The sequence below is a fragment of the Neofelis nebulosa genome, chromosome 12 (assembly GCF_028018385.1).
Source record: "Neofelis nebulosa isolate mNeoNeb1 chromosome 12, mNeoNeb1.pri, whole genome shotgun sequence".
In the NCBI taxonomy this organism is placed as follows: domain Eukaryota; kingdom Metazoa; phylum Chordata; class Mammalia; order Carnivora; family Felidae; genus Neofelis; species Neofelis nebulosa.
The window spans coordinates 15,116,118-15,134,966 of record NC_080793.1 but is presented as its reverse complement, the minus strand read 5'-3'; the positions used below and the strand labels follow the sequence as shown (position 1 = coordinate 15,134,966).

At 54.1% G+C, this 18,849-nt stretch overlaps 1 protein-coding gene across 6 annotated transcripts in view; it reads right to left on the bottom strand.

The window, feature by feature from the left end:
* Window positions 1-8,782: 8,782 nt before the first annotated feature.
* CDK5RAP2 (CDK5 regulatory subunit associated protein 2) overlaps window positions 8,783-18,849 on the bottom strand; it is a 171,049-nt gene continuing 160,982 nt past the window's right edge. For all 6 annotated transcript variants that reach the window (XM_058694350.1, XM_058694351.1, XM_058694355.1 and 3 more), the window contains 3 exons: window positions 13,691-13,817; window positions 9,353-9,399; window positions 8,783-8,878 (listed from right to left, as the gene is read on the bottom strand). In XM_058694350.1, coding sequence (XP_058550333.1) covers window positions 8,822-8,878; window positions 9,353-9,399; window positions 13,691-13,817 — 231 coding nt within the window. In that variant the 3' untranslated portion in view covers window positions 8,783-8,821. The remainder of the gene's footprint in view (window positions 8,879-9,352; window positions 9,400-13,690; window positions 13,818-18,849) is intronic.

Sequence of the window (18,849 nt, the reverse complement as noted above, 5' to 3'; positions counted from 1 at the left end):
CCATTAGCGTCCCACCTGGATAATCCAGGATGAGCTCCCCACCTCAAGGTCTTTAACATTAAGCCCATCCGTGAATGTCCTTTTGCCACGAAATGTAAATATTCACAAGTTCCAGGGATTAGAGAATGTCTCTGGGGGACCCTGTTCTGCCTACCACAGGCATTACTTTCTTTTTTTTTTTTTTTTAATTTTTTTTTTCAACGTTTTTTATTTTTATTTTTGGGACAGAGAGAGACAGAGCATGAACGGGGGAGGGGCAGAGAGAGAGGGAGACACAGAGTCGGAAGCAGGCTCTAGGCTCCGAGCCATCAGCCCAGAGCCCGACGCGGGGCTCGAACTCACAGACCGCGAGATCGTGACCTGGCTGAAGTCGGACGCTTAACCGACTGCGCCACCCAGGCGCCCCCAGGCATTACTTTCTTAATACCTAGCAGACTGTGGGTTCAGACTGTGAGTTCCTCTTCACCTATAGAAAGGACGGGATTGTAGGATTAAATGTGACAGTATGTTGTGAGGTGCCTGGTATCGACATGTTTGATGAATGAAAAACAAATTCACTGAACCAGTGTGAAAGGATCAGTGAGAGAATCCCCTTTGTCGATATGCCCCCTAAAGCCAGGTGCAGGAAAGGATCACAGGGCTCACAGCGCAGTATGACAGGTCACAGGCAGGACAAGACTATTCGCCTCTCGTTTTGAACTCTGTCTTTATTATTTTTTTAAGTTACCTTATTTATTTTGAGAGAGAGAGCGGAGGAGGGGCAGAGAGGGAGAGAATCCCAAGCAGGCTCCGCACTGTCAGCGCACAGCCCGATGTGGGGCTCGATCTCACGGACCACGAGATCACGACCTGAGCCGAAACCCGGAGTCGGACGCTCAAACCCACTGAGCCACCCAGGCGCCCGTGGCCTTTACCTTTATTAATGCAGCCACGGTAACATTAGCATGTGAGGCCCTTTCTTTGGAGTCCGTTAACTGAGCTGCTTGCAGTCCATTAAAACCATTAAGTCTGTCTCCAGTTACAAGGGGACAAATAGGATTGTGCCCATTTAACAGGGGGATAGACTGAGGCTTAGAGGTTGGGGGCCGAGGTGATGCCTAAGAGTCTTTAAGGGATGAGTGGAGTCAGCCTGGGCCCTTCAGACCAGGAGACACAGAAGGCTGGCACTGTGGGCGAACAGGAGGTGCCCCTGGGGCTGTGAGGGGTGTGGCAGCACAGGCCCCTCGGGAGGGGGAGGAGATACCAGCAGTGAGGAGCCCAGGGAGCTGGGAGCCGAAGGCCAGGGCCACACAGGGGAGGTGTGCATGCCAAGGAGGAACGGGGGCTCGGCCAGGAAGTGAAATGGCCTCTGGGCTCCTGATTGATAAGCTCACTCTGTCTTGTGCACAGAGACTGGACATAGGCAGGAGGCCGGGAGGCTGCAGTAAGGAGGAGGAGGGATGGAGAGGAGAGGAAGGAGCGGAGAGGTTAAGGAGGGAGCAGGGCAGACTCAGCAATTGAGAGGCAGCGAGAGACCGAGGACAGCCTCCGGGAGGCTGGAAGCAGCTGGGGGCTGGGCAGGGGCTGGGTGGGGGGGGGACAGGAACCTCTCAAGGGAGGAGGAAAAAGGATGTATTATTACCCCATTCTAAAAGATGAGAAACTGAGGTTGGGAGCGTTCAGATCCCTTCCCAAGGCGAGGCGGGCAGGAAGCCATGCACAGCTGCCTGGACCAGCATCACGGTCCCATTTCCAACAGAAGAGCTGCCCGTAGCCAGGTCACCAGCTCACTCCAGGGCAGGACCCAGAGTCAGCAGACGAAACAGGAGTCCCAGCAGGGCCCCAGGAGGACACCTCAGGCAGGTATCCCCCACCGCTGCCCGGCCACCAACCTCCCTAGAGCAGCGGCAAGAAGAGAGCAGGGTCACGCGTGCTCGGGCCAGGCCCACCTGCCGTGGCGCTGGGCTGGGTCCTCCCTCAGCCCCGCACTGGCCTCACTTCCAGCCTTTGTCCTCCCGCCTCCCCTCTGCTCTGGGCTTCCTCCCCCACCTCCCTTGGGTCCCCATTGGTGCCCCAACGCCAAATAATGGGCCCGAATCCTGAATACCTTGTCTCCAACCTCACACTGGCCGCCCTGGCCGCACGTCACTACCACGGGGCCCTGGCGGCCTCCATGCCTCTGTACAGGCTGTTCCTTCCACCCGGTGCCCTGTCCCCACTCCCCAACCTATGACATTTTGCCTGCTCTGAAGGACAAACCCGGCATCAGCACCCCTCCGTGCACCCATTCTCCATGAATGAGGCCGCACCACAGCCACCGCCGGACCCAGCCACCCTGACACTCTTCCATCCCTCCCCCTCCCCCTCGTGTGTGCACACAGGGCCCCACTCAGCCAGTGCACCGGTCCCCAGCCCCCCCTAAGTGGCTCACATTCACCCCACCTCCCCACACCTGGCCTTGCCCGAGTGAGGACACCCTGGGCCTCCCCGGCCCCCGTGCTGTCCCTCTCCATGGCTGTTCCACCCTTCCCAACACAGATCCCTCCGTGTCTCTTCACTGCCTGACACCCTCTTCCAAAGAAGCCTGGCTGCCTTACGTGGGCAATCCCCGGCCCCCCAACCTCCAGCCTGCCCTCTCCCTGCTGCTGACCGGATCCCAGGCTCCACGCGCACACCTGTCCTAGGCTGTTTGGCCTAGAACACCTTCCTCCCCACCGTCCCACCTCTTGAACTCCCGGCCAGCCTTCACCCGCACCGCAGGGCACCTCCAAGGCCTGCGGGGAGCGTCTTTCCCAGGCGCCCCCGCTCTTGTCATTTCCCACCTCACGTGGTTAACCGTGTGCCTGCCCCTCCCCCTCTGGGTCCGGTGGGTGCTTGAAGGTGAAGGTCTCCCCATCCCTTCCGGCGCCGAGGGTCTCCCGCCCCTCGTGAGTCACACATGCGTTCTATCTAGCTGGGCTGGCGGCACGGGCATCCACCACCAAGGAACCTTGTGGGCTGGTCACCCCCTGTCTGTGACCCCTGAGCCCACGGTCAGTCTGGAGAGCCAGGGCAGTGCTGTTCCCCTTCTTCCCTGTTGTGTGCCGTCCCTGGCCACGTGGCACCACAAACAAGCCAGTGCCACAAGTTGTTCCGTGTGGCATTAATACAAACAGAGGATCCTTTTAAACCTGAAAACCTGTAATTAAGCTCTCCTGTAAATGCCTGTTGACGAGGATGTGATTACGGCACGAGAGGAAAGCGTGGGAAGGTGGTTAGTTGACGCTGCGCCTTTCACCAAGGTGGTGGTCGGGGAGGAGAGGAACCCGCCGTGCCCAGTGCTGCCCTCTGGGGTCAGCTGGGGGCAGCGGCGTCCCCAAGATCGGGGGCAAGCGGACAGAGGTGGAAGAGCAGGACAGGAGCCCAAGAGGGGGGAGTCGATGTGGCTCCCACTCCCTGTCTCCCGTTGAGAATGGGGAGACTAAGGCCACGCCAGGGGCAGGGCTGGACTTTGCATCTGATGGCGGGAACCTTCTGGGCGCTGACTGTGTGAATCACCCCGGGGCCACCCTGCACCATCTTGGCCTTTACACGCGGCGCCGTGGTGGGGGCTGAGCTCCGCAGCCCGCTGGCCTGCCTCTGAGTCCGGCTCCAGTGAATAATGGCCACGTGATGCAGGGCAGGCCACTCTGGGACCCCGTCCTTCGGCTGGAAAAAGCAGCCTCCCACCGCATGACTGCCTGTGGTGACATTGGGAAGACAGCCTGGTCCGCAGGACCCCCCCTGAACAAGTCTTCCCCACCAGTCTGATTTCTTCCAAAGGGACCCTGGAGGAGCCCTGGGAATGTTTGGTGAGTGAATATATTTGCTGCCCTGTGGCCTGGCATGGGGGTCAGAGTGGGGAGCAAATCACACGGGTCTGTGCCCTCACGGAACTTCTGGCTACTGACGGGGCGAGGCCTAACCCCCCAAAAATCGCACTCACACAGTCCAGTTGATGAGGGGAACAAAGGCAAGAGAAATGGAACATAAGTGAACTCTTACAGCTTGCGTGGCCTTCCTCAAGCAACTCAGGGCTGCCTGACTTCCTTAATGTTTTTGTTTTATTGAAGACTAAAGGTAACCGTATCTTAACAGCAGCTGGCCCCTCGAAGTCCTGAAAGCCTTGCTTTCAAATTCTTTAGAGACTTAATGCTACCCCTCACCCCTACTAACTTAAAAGCATATGATCAGTCAGTCCTCACAACCCCAGTGCAGCTCTTTCTGACCACGGGTCCTGTCCCCATGCGTTAATAAAATCGCCTTTGAAAACTGAGAATAAACTAAGGGCTGATGGGGGGGTGGGAGGGAGGGGGAAAGCGGGTGATGGGCATCGAGGAGGGCACCTGCTGGGATGAGCCCTGGGTGTCGTATGGGAACCAATTTGACAATAAATTTCGTATCAAAAAAAAAAAAAAAAAAGGCCAAATGGGTTAAAGAAAAACAAACAAACGAATAAATAAATAAAATCACCTTTCGGCACCAAAGACGTCTCAAGAATCCTTTCGCAGCCGTCTGCTCAAGAATTCCATCACAGTCACAACAATGGCCACGTGCCTGTGAAGGGGAATCGTGCTGTGACAGTGTATATAACACAGGCTCCTCATTGGAAAGAATTCCCTGACTAGGCTCTGAGGCATGAGTAGGACCCAACTAGCCAGGGAAACAAGAGAGGCCAGGGAAGTGGATGGAAGTCTGCCAGGCAAGTGGCAACACGTGCAAAGGCCCTGCGGCTGGAGAGAGGAAAGCCCCCCATGAGGCTGCAGCATGGGGAGCTGAGAGGGTGGGCAGCCAGAGGGGAATAAGGAACGGGCAGGACTCAGCACACCTAGGGCCTGCAGATCATGCACAATGGGAAGCATTCAACATTTTAAACGGAGAGGGTATGCTCGGCTTTGCATTCTGAAGAATCCCTCTAGCTATGATATGGGGACGCTGGAGGAGGTAAGGCTGGATATGAGGAGTCCAGCCTGCAAGCCAGCAAGTGATCCAGGTGAGGGACAATGGTCATCTAGGCCAAGATGGTGACGGAGATAAACGAAGAACGGCCTCGGGAGAGGAAGTGGATAGAGTGGCCATGATCGTGGATGGAATATGGAGGGTGAGGAAGGAGGTGGCTCAGGGAGGACCCCCGCCTGTGCTGGAGCCCCGAGGCAGAACCTTCACTGAGACAAATGAACAAGCGAACCCGGGATCTGGCCCATGTCTGGGTCTTGCGGTGAGCCGTCACACATCCTTATCTGTCTATATCATAATCTTGCAGGTGAGGAAACTGAGGCTAGGGCAGGACCCGGGGTCTCTGGACCTGCCCGCACCCAGCCCACCTCACGCCAACAGAGCTGGGAAGGCCTCATCCGTGGCAAGAGGTAAACACGTCTGGCCCCTAAGGCACACAGTCCTGGGCTTCTCAGAAGACGGGATGAGTAATTTTGATAATTGAATTTTTGAGTTAGACTTAAAATACAGCCAAGATTGAAGAGGCAATTTGGCAGGGTCGACAGCCCCCAGGCAGGTCTCCCTGCCTCCACGGTGCTGAGAGCTTATTAGCAAGATCACTCTTCCTTCCATCCACAGCCCTTTTATAAGTGCTGTGTCGAGGAATCCAATTGTGGGCCTCCAAGCTCCTCTCTGGTCACCCAGAGACGTGTTGTTGCAGGAAAAAGTGGGAATACTTTGGTTTGTAAGGTAGGGGAAGGGCTGCAGTTTTTTGTTTTTTTGTTTTTTTAATAGCATTCTGGGAAGACAGGATAGTCCAGAGGACAGGATAGAGAACAGGTTGTAACAGGCTCGGGTTCAGATCCTGGCTCCAACACTTACTGAGGGGACGATCTACCCGTTCTCTCGTTCTCTCATTCATGAAGGGCACAGGGTATACAGGTTAGTGAGACCATGCATAGCACAGTTACCGCTACGCAGGTGGGCACTGGCCCGGAAAGACCGGGATTACCATCCCGGCTCATGACAGGGAGGTGGACAGGTGACCCGGGGGGGGGGGGGGGGGAGGAGACTCCCGGGGGGAGCTGGAAGCCCTGTGCCCCTCTCCCCCTCCTCTCTCTGTATATTTAGCCCCTGCAGCTGCTTCTCTGGGAGGCCTCATCTCACATGGTGATTAATTTCACCAACGGGAAATTGACACATCCTCCTGAATTCAGCTGCTGCAAACATGAACTCTCCAGGGACACGGGAGCTTTCTCCAAGATCCAAATTGTCCTTATTGCAGTTTGTTCTTGGCCTGAGTCCAGTCCAAACAAACCAGGCTGCTCCTGCACCCCCCAGAGGGGCCTTCACTAGCCCAAGGTTGGGAATATTTTACACGAATCTAAACTGGTGTTGTGCGGGGGAGGGGTGCAAAAATACACTTTGCTTCGGGCTACTGCCTTCCTGGAAAGTTGTGGGTGACTAAGCCAATGGCCAGCTGGATTCCCAGGGCCCCCTCCTCCATAGGCGGTGCTCCCAGGCATGCCTGGGTCTCCCAGCCAGATGGACCTGGGCTGTAGCAGCATCCAAGTGGAATCCTCTCAACCCTTCCAGCTTCCCCACCCTTGCCAATGACCAAGTTCAGTGCCCAAGGGCTATGCAGTAACCATGTGCAAATATACCTACAACTTTCCCTGCAGGTACAGCTGAACCCAGCTCCCGCTTCCACACCTAGCCTAGGCTCTAACCACTCACTATACAGCTTACTCCCCACATCTCTCCCCCCCCCCCCCCCCACACACACACACTCGCATTTGGGCACAACCACCATGTGAACTTTAAGTACTGCTTCAAAAATCTGTTTTGAGATCAGCCACTGAGAATCGCTAAGAGTCGCTGGTTTTTGGAAAAGGTCTCATTGTTCTGCGAGTTTCAGATTTTGGGGCTCACAACCGTAACCAGGTCTCGGCAGAAGAGGGATGGCTATCTCACGGGCACGGAGACCAGTAGGGGAAGCCAAGCCCCCTGCGGCCTCCACCGAAGCACGCCAAGAGGCCTCGTGTGCAGATGGGGGCTTCCACTGAGGAATCTGTTTGTGCAGCTTCTGGAGGCAGGAGCTGCTCCATTATTTTCTGCCGGAACCTGCATTTCCACACTCTGGCAAGTATTAAAATAAGGCACATCTGTGCAAGTAGTCCTTATGAAGGAAGCTCAGATGACAGGAACCCAAGCAGAGTGGGTCCCCGCTCCCACCCATTGACCCCTTATCCCCCTCACTTCATGGGAAACAAAGGTCCAGAGGTAGGGAGCCCAGGAGAGGCCAGCTCCCTGACCCCCAACCCCTGCACCTCCACTCCCTGTACCTGTAGCTCACAGCATCAGTCACTTCAGATCATCCCCGTGTCCCAGGGGCTGCGGGAGCAGCAGTGAGGACGGTGTGGGGTTTGGCAGGACAGGAAGGATCAGGGCCCAGCTGCACCACTCACAAGCTAAGGGCCTCGGACAAGTCACACGGGGCCAGAGTGGGTCCTGGTAAACCTCCTTAAGGACTTGGGCTCGGAGCTGAGGGTACAACTGTTTCAGGGGGAGCGGCATCCGGGGTCTGATGGTGCCTTCTCTCAACACCTCGGGGTAGAAAAGGGATTCAGGTGTGGGTGGCAGGAGTCAAGACGCCTGACAGGAAAGGAACTAAAAACGAGGATCCCATGGATAGGGAAAGAGGCAGAGGGACCGGAGGTTAGGGCCTCCAAGACGTCAGAGGAGGGAACGAGGGAGCGAGCAAGCTGACGGACAGGAAGCGACAGTTCAAGGACAAAGTGTCAGAGTAACTGCAGAAGACAAGTAAACAAGTAAACAAGTGTCGCCCAGACACTGAAGCCCCAAGAGTGATGGCCAGAACGGGTACAGAGGGAGACGGAGTCAGGATTCAGAACGCTCCCCACCCAGGCCCAGCGGATGCCCAGGCGGTGGTGGCACAGAGGTGGGTGGGGGGCGGCGAGGCCACAGCTGAGCAGCAAGTGTCCTGGCAGAGCAGGGCCCCTCAGGGCTGCCGGGGCTTCTTCTGCAAAGGGGGCTGAGCCCTACCTTGTGCATTGCTCAGGGAAACCATGACGCTCAGGGCAAAGGCGAAGGCTGAACATGAGGGTCAGTGACAAGATTGTAGCAAAGCACCAGGCAGTGTTGTGGACAGGGGAATGGAAAGATCACCGTCATCTGGGGGACGCTGCAGTGACAAGTCCCCGCTCCGGGCCTCACCTTTGGATCTTTCCTGCCCTGGGAACGCACCAGCTCCGGGGACAGCTCTAGGATGTGACCATGTACTGCCCAGCGTAGGCCAGATACAGGCACCAGTGCCCTGGCCACGCCGCATGGCATCGTTCATCCCTAGACACCTAAGCAGCCTGGACAGAGAGCCTGTGAGGTATCTGAGGGCCGGGCCACTGCCGAAACCCTGGCCTGTCCCTCTGTGGAGTTGAGGGCCTGGGCTCTGGGGCTCTACACGCAATAACCGAATCACCAAGTTGAAACGAATCACTCACTGAGCATCTTCAAACCGCAGGCTGGGCTGAGCACTCGGCAAATCCATGGTGGACACGAAGCCCACCACCGTGCACAGACACGAGGCTGCAGCTCAGGGACGGGGGGGGGGGGGGGGGGGGGGGGGGGGGGGGCACACCCAGCGCCCAGAAGCTCGAGGCCCGTGAAAAGCCTCATTACTGAGCATCTGAACACTGTTTGATAACAGCCCTTCAACCAGCTTTAGGATAGAAAACATAAAGGGAAAAGTAGATTTCCTTCAGCCAGACAGTCCTTTCTTTTCCCCCTCAATAAATAGAAACCCCACTTGTAACAAAGACACAGCATGAGCTCGGTGGGAACCACAGGCTTTATTGGCTGCAAGTTCTCCTCACGAGCCTGGTCGGCCGGGACTGGATGTTCCTGGGTGGGCACCCCCGGGCCTAAGCTAGGAAAAGGGAGGGAGAAAAGGAGAATTTTAGGTCCAGTGGAGGGTTTCTGAAGTTAAGATCCCTGACAGAGTTAAAGGCAAAATTGTTACTGTGAAACTACTTTCAAAGACATGCTGTTTGATCAGTAAATATTTATAGAACCAAATGGCAGTGAGATCATACTGTATTCATTCATTCATTCATTCATTCACTCAAGAAACGTTTATCAAACACCTACTATGTGCCAGGCACTGTTTGTGGTATTCGTCACTCGTAAAAAGAGCACACAAACTTAATGATTAGAACAACCACTGAAACCATGCCATGCTAAAACGAAACTTTTTATGTGCTACTGGCAGAAAAATAGAATCGTGGAGGATGTGTGTCCCAGTTCCACCTTCAACTTCATTTTTCCAAAGTAATTTCCTGCCTTGCACCCACTCCCCATGCCCCAAATGGGCTTTCAGTAACAGAACTCAAAGGGGCATTACCTCCAGGTTTCCTCGGGCCTTCCGGAGGATTTTGTGGGTTACGACCACTGAGGAGAAAGAAAGAACAGGGATCGTTAGACACAGATGCCCAGGAAGACAGCGTAAAAGCCAGCTGCAGGGAGGAGGCTCCTGAACCCCAAATGGGTCAGACAGACACGTGGACAGGCCCGAGGCATCCAGACCCAGAGAGGGGTGTGGGAGGCTCCATCTGCCCCATCACACGGCCCAAGACCAAAGAATCCGTGGGGTACCGGAGACACCCCTTCACGTTCATGCTAGGCCACAACCTCACAGCAATACCGGCCCATGTTTTAGGTAACAAAACCAAGGCTCCACAAGGCTGGCGGGCGCCCAGGCACCCCAAAGCCTCACCTCTATGGGTCTGGGGGCCAATGGTGCAGGGCAGGGGAGAGGCCTGTGACTGACTAGCCCCCACACGCTGTGGTTTCTCTGGGAAGGGGGTGTGCCTGACTCCAAGCAAACCCGTGTGCCAAGGCCCAAGGCAAGGGTCACGGGCAGTTCTGCAAAGTCAACTTTTACCCTTAGGGCGGGCTTCCCATCAGCCGAGGGAAAGCATGAACTCTGGGCATTTTTCCTCCTTGGACTCCCTGCAGCAGGTACAGGAACCCGACGTGGTTCCCCAGGTAGGACGGTTTCAGAGGTCCCGCCGACCAGACGCTCTCAGCTGCGTGCAGGCAGATCGTCAGTGTGTCAGAACCCCAGGGAGGAAGGGGGGTGCAGCCGAATGTACAGGAAGGCCGCTTCCTCCCTCAATCCTTTTCTTGTCCGGCACAAACACCGGCAGCAGGGGGAATGCCGCCACGAAAGAGATTTCTGCCTTGATCCGGGGTCCTTTCTAAGCAGGCCTTGGCGAGGGTCACAGATTCCATTTACTCCCCGGAGGAGACAGAACCAAGGCTTCTGGAATTAGGCTTTGGCCAATGGTGCCCAAGGATGAAACAGACTCCCCATCAACACACATACAGCCCAACTCCCCAGTGTCTCCTTCAGAACAGGAGCCACGTGGTGGCCTGGGGAAAATATTTCTTGCCTTACAAAAAAATTTCCATCTGGGGGTAATAAAGTCTGTTTGCAATTTGTGACGCTGGTGGGGGGGGGGGTGGCAGAGGGAGATAGCCGGTGTGGGCTTTGTTTTTAACTGGCCGACGTCAATTTCAGAGGTGCCCACTGTCTCTCTGTGCCCTCCCCCACCCCCAGGCTGCAGACCCCTCGACCTGGGTCCGGGATCTGCTTTAGGAGGGTCCCAAATCCCTGGAAAGTAAGCGCAAATCTGTGTGCATCTGGATGTGTGCGTTTTTCTGCAGCAAGAACTCACAGCTCTCCTGAGACCGGCCAAGGGGCCTGTGACCCAGAAAAGATTCAGCCTCCCAGGTATGGAGGTTAAACATCATACCGGAAGGGTACCGGAGTCCCAAAGTGCCACGCTCCCAGCGAGGAGCCAGGGCTCACCCGCCCCCAGCTGCAGAGGCCTCACGTCTGAACCATACCGCTCACCTTGCAGAGCCCAAAATCCCTGCTGCAAGGAGCAGCCTGGGAAGACAGCGCAGTGATGAGCTCGTCCAAACCCAGGCTTGCCCGGGGCTGAGGTGCGACTCGAACCCACGACTCTCCCACTCAGTACGGTGCTCTTCCCGCCTCACTGCTGGCAGGGAAGACGCCGACCCGGGTGTCTAGCTCGTGAACTGTGACCTCAGCGAATAACCCCGACCCTGCACAGCAGGCTCTCCTGCGTCAGAGGCTGTGAGGGAAGTGACACTTGTCCCTCCTCTCCCCTGCACGCTCCGGGACACGTGTTCTGCTTGACTCCGGCACCGACCAGCCCCGGGGCCCTGGTTCTCCCCAGTCACCAGGTGAGGGCAGGCAGGGGAGGGGACACTACGTCGACCTCCGCTTGGCCCCTCAGAGCCAGAAGCAGCCCCGTGAGGCTGGCAGGGTTGGGGAAACGTCCGAGGACCCGACTCACTGGGATGAGGCACACAGCCCAGCTGGAGTCAGCCGCCCGCTGAGCAACCTTGGGCAACCCCTCACCCAGCTCTGAGCCGGTCCCCGCTCGGGGCCAGGCCCTGGAGACACGGAGGTGGGTGACGCCATTTCAGCACGGGAGGCGGTGTGAGACATTTGTGATTTTTCTGTATGAATGGTCTGCCACCTGCACACCCGGAATTCAGTCCGAGCCAACAGGAAAAGAAGAGGCAGAGAACTAGGGTCTGCTGAGCATCTGCTTTGTTCCCAGAGTACGATAAAGTTTAGGTATTCTTACCATCCCACTTTACAGATAGGAAAACTGAGGTGCTTTTTACAAAGTCGTGATTAGAACCCAGGCCTGTCTGGTCAATCTGAATCCTTTGGAATTACCATCTCCCGTTAGAAATGAGGAATAAGACGCTCGGGGAGTCATTTAGTCCAGGCGACACAGGACGGCACTCATTAATGGCTGCATGTCACTGAGGCAGGACCCCGAGGCTGGGTTCTGTCCTCTGGATCTACCACAGTAATTTACAGCTTTGAACCTACTGCCCGCTTCCAAAACTTCCTCAGCGGCAAGTGCCCCGTGACCCTTCGGGGCTGCCCAGGAGGTGCTAACGCAGAGTCCTAACTGTCCCGGACTTGTCCCGTTCCCCTGCTGCCCTGGGGTCGGACCCAAATGCTCCACAGCCGCCTCACACGTGGCCACGACTGGCACTGTCCCCCACAGGCCCCGCCAGGGCTCCTTTTCTCTGAGTGACACGAACGTCTTCACTATCTGCCCACCATCCCCTCCCCTCCACAGCCCCGCCCCAGCCCTGCTGTCATGGGCGGGGGGCGGGGGAACTGCCACAGCCCCCACAGAGGTCTCTGCCTCCTGGCCCCTCCGCGCTCGGCCACAAGGACCTTCTGAGACATGACGAACACCAACAGCCCCTGGAGTCCATCCACAGGCCCCTTGGGACCTGGTCCCTATTTATCTCTTTCACGCGGTCTTTCAGGGCAAATCCCCTCGCACCTCCTGTGTTCCTGAATACTTAGTTCCCACCCTCGAGGCCACCTGCCACAACCCTGTCCCTAGCCCTTCTCTAACTCCTACTCAAGACCCAGTGGGTCCAGAGCCTCGAAGCACCGAGGCTGCGGGGGATGCACCCAGTGCCTTGCCCGGCAGCTAACTTCCATGTCCCCCTCATCAGGCCAGAGCCCTGTGCTGGCAGGAACGGTGCCGTTCACCTCCGTCCCCAGAGCCCGGCACGGGGGCACGAGCAGGACGTTAGTGCTTGCTCCTCGACCGCGTCTCCTTCTTCCGCAGTTCAAACTCTGCCAGTCTCACGGGGTCCGTGTTCAGAAGGTCCCTGGGGGGTGGCTAAGGAGAACTCCCACCCGACCACAATCTAGGTTCTGTGCTTCTCAGAAATGCCACAGAAACGTCGGCCTTTGGTGAGCGAGCAGCACGGGGCAGACTGACACCTCCGGAGGGAAGGTCCGCAGTGGGCGGCCCTCCCACAACAGGGAGGGGGACAGGCAGACCGCGAGGCCGGCCAGGGCTGTGACAGACACGAGGGGCGCCCCAGGGCTGCGGGTTCCCACGATCTCTGAAGCTCCTGGATCGGACGAGGCCTGACGTTACAAATGTCATTTGGCCTCTCTGAGCCTGAGTTTGTGGATCTGCCTTGGGAAGCAGGCCTCACAACCATCCCCTCCCCCGGATCCGCGCGGTGCGGCCGAGGCCCTCCTCCTCGCCTGCCAGGACCAGGGGAGCCGCGGTGACAGGTCCCTGCCCTGCCCTGCGTGCCAGCCGCCCTGGGCCTGCCCTCTAAGGCCTTCACGCCGCAGTCCTGGTCCCAGCGGCCCCTCCAGCCCTGACCTGCCCCTCGCAGTCCTGCTCCAGCCACGTGAGCCGCTGTAGGTTTCTCACGTACGAACCCTTACTTCTTGCCCCTCTGCACCGCTCCATCTGACCAACACCTGCTCCTTCTGGCAGACTCAGCTCAGGGGCCACTTTGTCCAAGAAGCCCACCTTCCAGGACAGAAGGACGCCCTCCCCCACTCCCCTCTCAGGGTTCCCCAACACCCTACCCCACACACGTTCCCGTCAAAGCACACCCCACACACCTGTGTCCCCACCGAGATGACTGTCCCTGGCACCACGTGGCCTCGCCACTGAGGTCTGTTAAGTGAATTTATTTGTCTGTGCGGGTCAAAAAGGACGAAGTATGAAAGGAAACCCATAAATAGGAGCCATGAGGACACATGATCTGGGCTCCAAAGTAGGTGTCCGGGACTGGGCTTTTTGTCCTCGGAGGCACAAAGTGGCTGGACGTGGCGGCCCGCCCCCCACCGCTCACTTACACTGGTCAAAGATGACTTTTTCCTGGCGCTTGCTCAGCTGCAAAAGCTTCACAGAGTTCTGCAACTTTTTTTCTTGTTCAAACAGCTTTTTGTGTAGTCTGGTGATCTCTGCCTTCATTTCTCCAGCCTCAGGAGAAAAGGAATTAGAAAAATGAACGAAGAGTACAAAACAGTGTATCACACAGGAGAGAATTAAAAGACACACAAAAAGATGCATGACCTTCCTGACGATGCTAGTTGAGTGAAAACTAGAAGCCATGTTCTGCTGGTCAGATGGGCCAAGTCCAGGGACAGCCGGGGTGTGGGGCAGGCACTCTCGTGGCCGCAGGTGCGGCCCGGGGGGGAATGCCCCGGCAAGATTTCCCAAACCGTAAGACGCTCTCAACCTGCTGACCCAGCAATTCTATACTTGGGCATCTGCCCCAATAAGTAACCACACAAGCACAGGAAGACGCCTACGTCCCAGGAGGTTCATCTCCGCGCTCTTCATAGCAGGAGCCAATGAACAACCTGCTTTGTTCCAACAGGGGTCTGGATGAGTAAATCGCGGGTCTTACAGACAATGGCATAACTGTGCGGCTGCTAAAAACGATGTTGTGGAACTCTATTTATTGACGTCGAAAGATGATCACAATTAGTGACAAAAAGAGCCCAGAACAGCTATTGTATATCAGGCATTCCTGTTTCAGAAAACCGCATACATCTATATCCGTACATGCATATACGGAGATGTCTAAAAAATTGATGACGAAGAGACAACGTCAAAATGATTAACGGTGATTTATCTCTGAGGGATGTGATTTAGAAGTTTTATTTTTCATTTTTTAAAATGTATCAGAATTGTGTGAGGTTCTGTTATAGTTTTTTACAAAAACTATAAAGCAAGTTTTTTGATGGTACAAAAAAGAGAATGTAAAAAAGCATTATGAGGAGAGTTTTATCCTTCGGACAGCTTCCATCTTTTAGAGGGGTGGGGAGAGTGCATGGGTAGCCAGAGTCCCCAGCTCTCCCGTGGAATGTGGACACCCCGGGGGCTCTCTCCACCGTCTCCAGGGAACTAGCTCACAGAGGTGAGGACCCTCCTCTCTCATAAGCCCCCCCCCCACCACAGGCTACCCTCTGCTTCCGTGAAACACCTCTACTCCCGAAAGGGCAGATGTTGGGCGGTCAGCGTACAAGGAACCACTTTACTTTGTTCCCAAGCTTGTCTATAAGGCAATTGTACTTGCAATCGGTTACAGGATTTAATTAAGTATTAGTAAACCCGTGAAATACATACATGAGAACAGAGAACTATGAAAACATATGCCTCAGAAAAGACGTGATAAAGGCAAGTCACTAAAAACCACGTTTCTGGCAAATTAGGTGTGTGTGGGGTGGGGGGGACCAACTCTGGAAGACGTGGGAGGATCGGAGTCTAGAAGAATTCTATATTCGAGTTGCCTTACAAGTGTCTGCGTTTTTTTCTTCATCTTAAAGAAACAGAAACTGGAAGTGACAGACATACATTATGGATGTAGTTTATGAAAGAAGGAAGATGTGAAACCCTAATCAGCAGACCCGTATTCAAAGAAAAGGCCCCGGCCCTACATCAAAAGAATGCCAAATGAATGTACGTTGAACTGTTTTCAGTTAAATTACAGTGTTTAAGGTATGTATCGTCTCTTGATTCCCTGCTTTAACCTACTTTCAAGATTCACCAACTGTGTCAGCTCCAAGACTGTCAACGGTTCTTCCACAACAGACCCGAACTTAAACCTGCGGTTTTCTCTGATTCTCTTCCTCATGCTAAGAGCCCACAAAGATTTGTGTTCAGGTCATGGCTTCCTAGGCCACACAACCTGGATAACCCCTGACCCATCCATCTAGAGTGAGACGCAAAGGAGATACACCTGCAGACAGACAATGATTTATTTCCCCACCCCTGCCTGGCTAACCTCCAGTCCTCTTCCAAAAGTCACCTTGGGCAACACCTCCTCCAGGAAGCTTTCCTTGAGACTCCTCCCCACCCTGAGTCTCGGTTGGTTAGCGCTCCTTCGGGCACCCACTGTGCCCAGCGCTCCCTCTATCACTGCCCATTTCATGTGGAACCGTAACTGGTCATCTACTTGTTTGCTGCTTCACCCGAGACCCCATTCTTCCCTCTGACCACCAGCGCCTGGCACACGGTAGGTGCTGCGAGACCCTTTGCCAACTGGTGGGTTAATTTTCACCTGCTCTCCCCAAACGCCTTATTTTAAAGAGAGAGAGAGAGAGAGAGAGAGAGAGAGAGAGCAAGCAGGGGAGAGGGGCAGAGGGGGAGAGAGAGAATCCCAAGCAGGCTCCACCACACTCAGTGCAGAGCCGACAGGGCTCAATCCCATGACCCTGGGGTCGTGACCCTGAGCCGAAATCAGGGGTCGGATGCTCAACCGACTGAGCCACCCTGGCGCCCTGCACCTTATACATATTCTATCCAGCCTTTAAAACGAGCAATTTTAATTGTGTCTGTCTGCTGCTCCACTGAACTAAAATCTTCATTTTTACAGAACGAATTCGCCACGGTAAACGCCAACAGGGCTCGACCCGGCTTGGTCACTTCCAGCTGTGATGATGACAAAGCAAGAAGTTTCAGTCCCTCCTTCTGGAAGGTGGCAATAATAATACCTAGCTCTGGAGGCTCCCGGAAGGGATGGAAGGAGGTGCTGAGTGCATAGCAGGGTGCCCGACACCTGGGAGAGTTCAAAAGACCAACTCCTCCTCAGGGCCACAGAGCCCAGCTCAGGGCTGGGCCCCACGCCCCTTCCAGCACGAGTAGGTGGCCTGACTCCCGGAGCTGGCTTTTGTAGTTGTTGGTTTTTTCTTTTTTGTAATAAAAAATCTTAAACATTTACAAACGTCCTGGAACGGGATAATGATCCGCCAGGCACCCACCCAGCTTCGGCCATTATCAACTCACAGCCAAACCCCTTACGTCTCCGTCCCTGCCCATCTGCACCCTAAAACTATTTTTAAATTCAATCCCAGGAGCTAATTCTATTTCACAGCCATACAGTTGTTTGCTATATAGGTCTAGAAAAAAAACAAAATCTATAAAAAGAAAAACACAACATCATCACTACATCTCAAATAATGACAGAAATTGCTTAATATCACCACATGTCAGGAGACACATTTCCCTGAGTGCATCGTAATTTTTTTGAACAACTGGTCTGATTCCCCAGCATCCAAATAAACTCCATGTTTAGCACGTGACTATACGTCTCTTAAGTTCCTTTTAATCCAGTGGTTCCCAGGGCTACCAAGACGACCTGTAAAAGCAGACCTTCTGAGTCAGTAGGTTTGGGGTGAGGCCCCAAATTTCCCTTTCCAACAAGTTTTCAGACGACACTTATGCCGCTGTCCAGGAGGCCATATTTTGAGAACCGCCGTAAATCTGTTTTACTCCCTCTTTCCCCTCTTCTTCCCTAGGATGAAAAGATGTCCGAGGCTCATAGTGTATACTTCCGGCCCCAGGCCTAGAATCAAGCCATTTCTCCAGGGAGTCCTCGTTCCCGTGAGTGGGGAAAGGTACTTAGAAACCATAATTTGGTGCTTGGGGTACTCACTGGTACTGGATTGGACATTTTTAAAACCTAAGCGTCAATGTTTTAATCGGAAATCCATGAGTTCATGCTGACATTTTCAAATCAAGGATGGCAGGATTTTTATTTCTTTGATTTTTTTTAATTTATCTCTCTTCCCTGACAGTAAAAATCTTAATAAATTAGCTATTTGTTTGGTCCTCTAATAGAAATATGACAGTTTTAACTATCAGCACCAATATCATTACTAACAATATCACTAGAAACAATCAAAAATGGTTTTTGCAGGTCCTTTTTTTTTTTTTTTCAACGTTTTTTATTTATTTTTGGGACAGAGAGAGACAGAGCATGAATGGGGGAGGGGCAGAGAGAGAGGGAGACACAGAATCGGAAACAGGCTCCAGGCTCCGAGCCATCAGCCCAGAGCCAGACGCGGGGCTCGAACTCACGGACCGCGAGATCGTGACCTGGCTGAAGTCGGACACTTAACCGACTGCGCCACCCAGGCGCCCCTTTGCAGGTCCTTTTTAACCTCCGAGTAGTTCCATTAGGGATGCAGTCAAATTACCGCGTTCTAGGCTTGACATGTTTCCTCTTTGCGTGGGTGACGCCTTCAACGATGTCTACAGGAAGGTCTGTTTCATTCTGCCATGAATTTTAAGAGATTGCTTCTATTCTCATTTTGATTTATTTTTAATTAAAACATTTACATAGTTTCAGTGTCAAACTTGGCGAAACAAGGTCCGTTCGGGAGAGAAATCTATGTTCTACGCCCGTCCTTCCAACCTCTTCCTTCCCACCTCCCCAGGTAGCCTGCTTTCTTGTGATCGTTTATTGTTCCAGCTAATCAAAAATTTTCTAAACAAGTAGGTGTATATGTTCGCATCTCTCCTCACAACTTTCTTAGATAAACAGATAAGCATGGCACACACTTTCCAGACTAGTCCTCGGGATGGCAGGGGGGTGGTATAGTACATGCAAAAGGCAAATTAATGACAGAGAAAACCTTAGGTCGTAAAAGAAACCATTGGGGTTGCTGGCGACAACTTGGAAATCTGCTTTACACACATTTCACACTAAGAAAAAGGCACCATATGAAACACAGGCAGGGGCAGAAAAGTGGCTCGAGGCAATTTAACACCACACAGGGGGTCTGTGTCCACGAGCCATCGTACTGGAGTGTCTCTAAGGTCCTTTTTCTGGCTCTCCAATTCTATGATGCTAAAGTGAGCATAATCAATTATACGACAAACGTCTGGGAAGAAGGGTGAGTCATCACAAGCACTGGCCAGTCGCCGGACTAGCTGGCCGGTGGGAGAGATCAACGTGTCTATAATTTATATTTATACACACACATGAAATAAGAACTGCGTTCCGTCTACTTAACAGACATTACTGTGTGCTGAGGACAAAAACACTGCGCTGGGTTTCGTTCGGACACACTGTGCTTTATAAATCATACGGGCAAGTGCTAGGCTGCTAATATGAGAGAAAAACTATTCATTCAAACATATGAAAATAGCCATGGCCCCTCCTGGAAAACAGAGGAAACAGACATTAACTCTAACAACAAATATATGGTTTAATCAGGGCTGT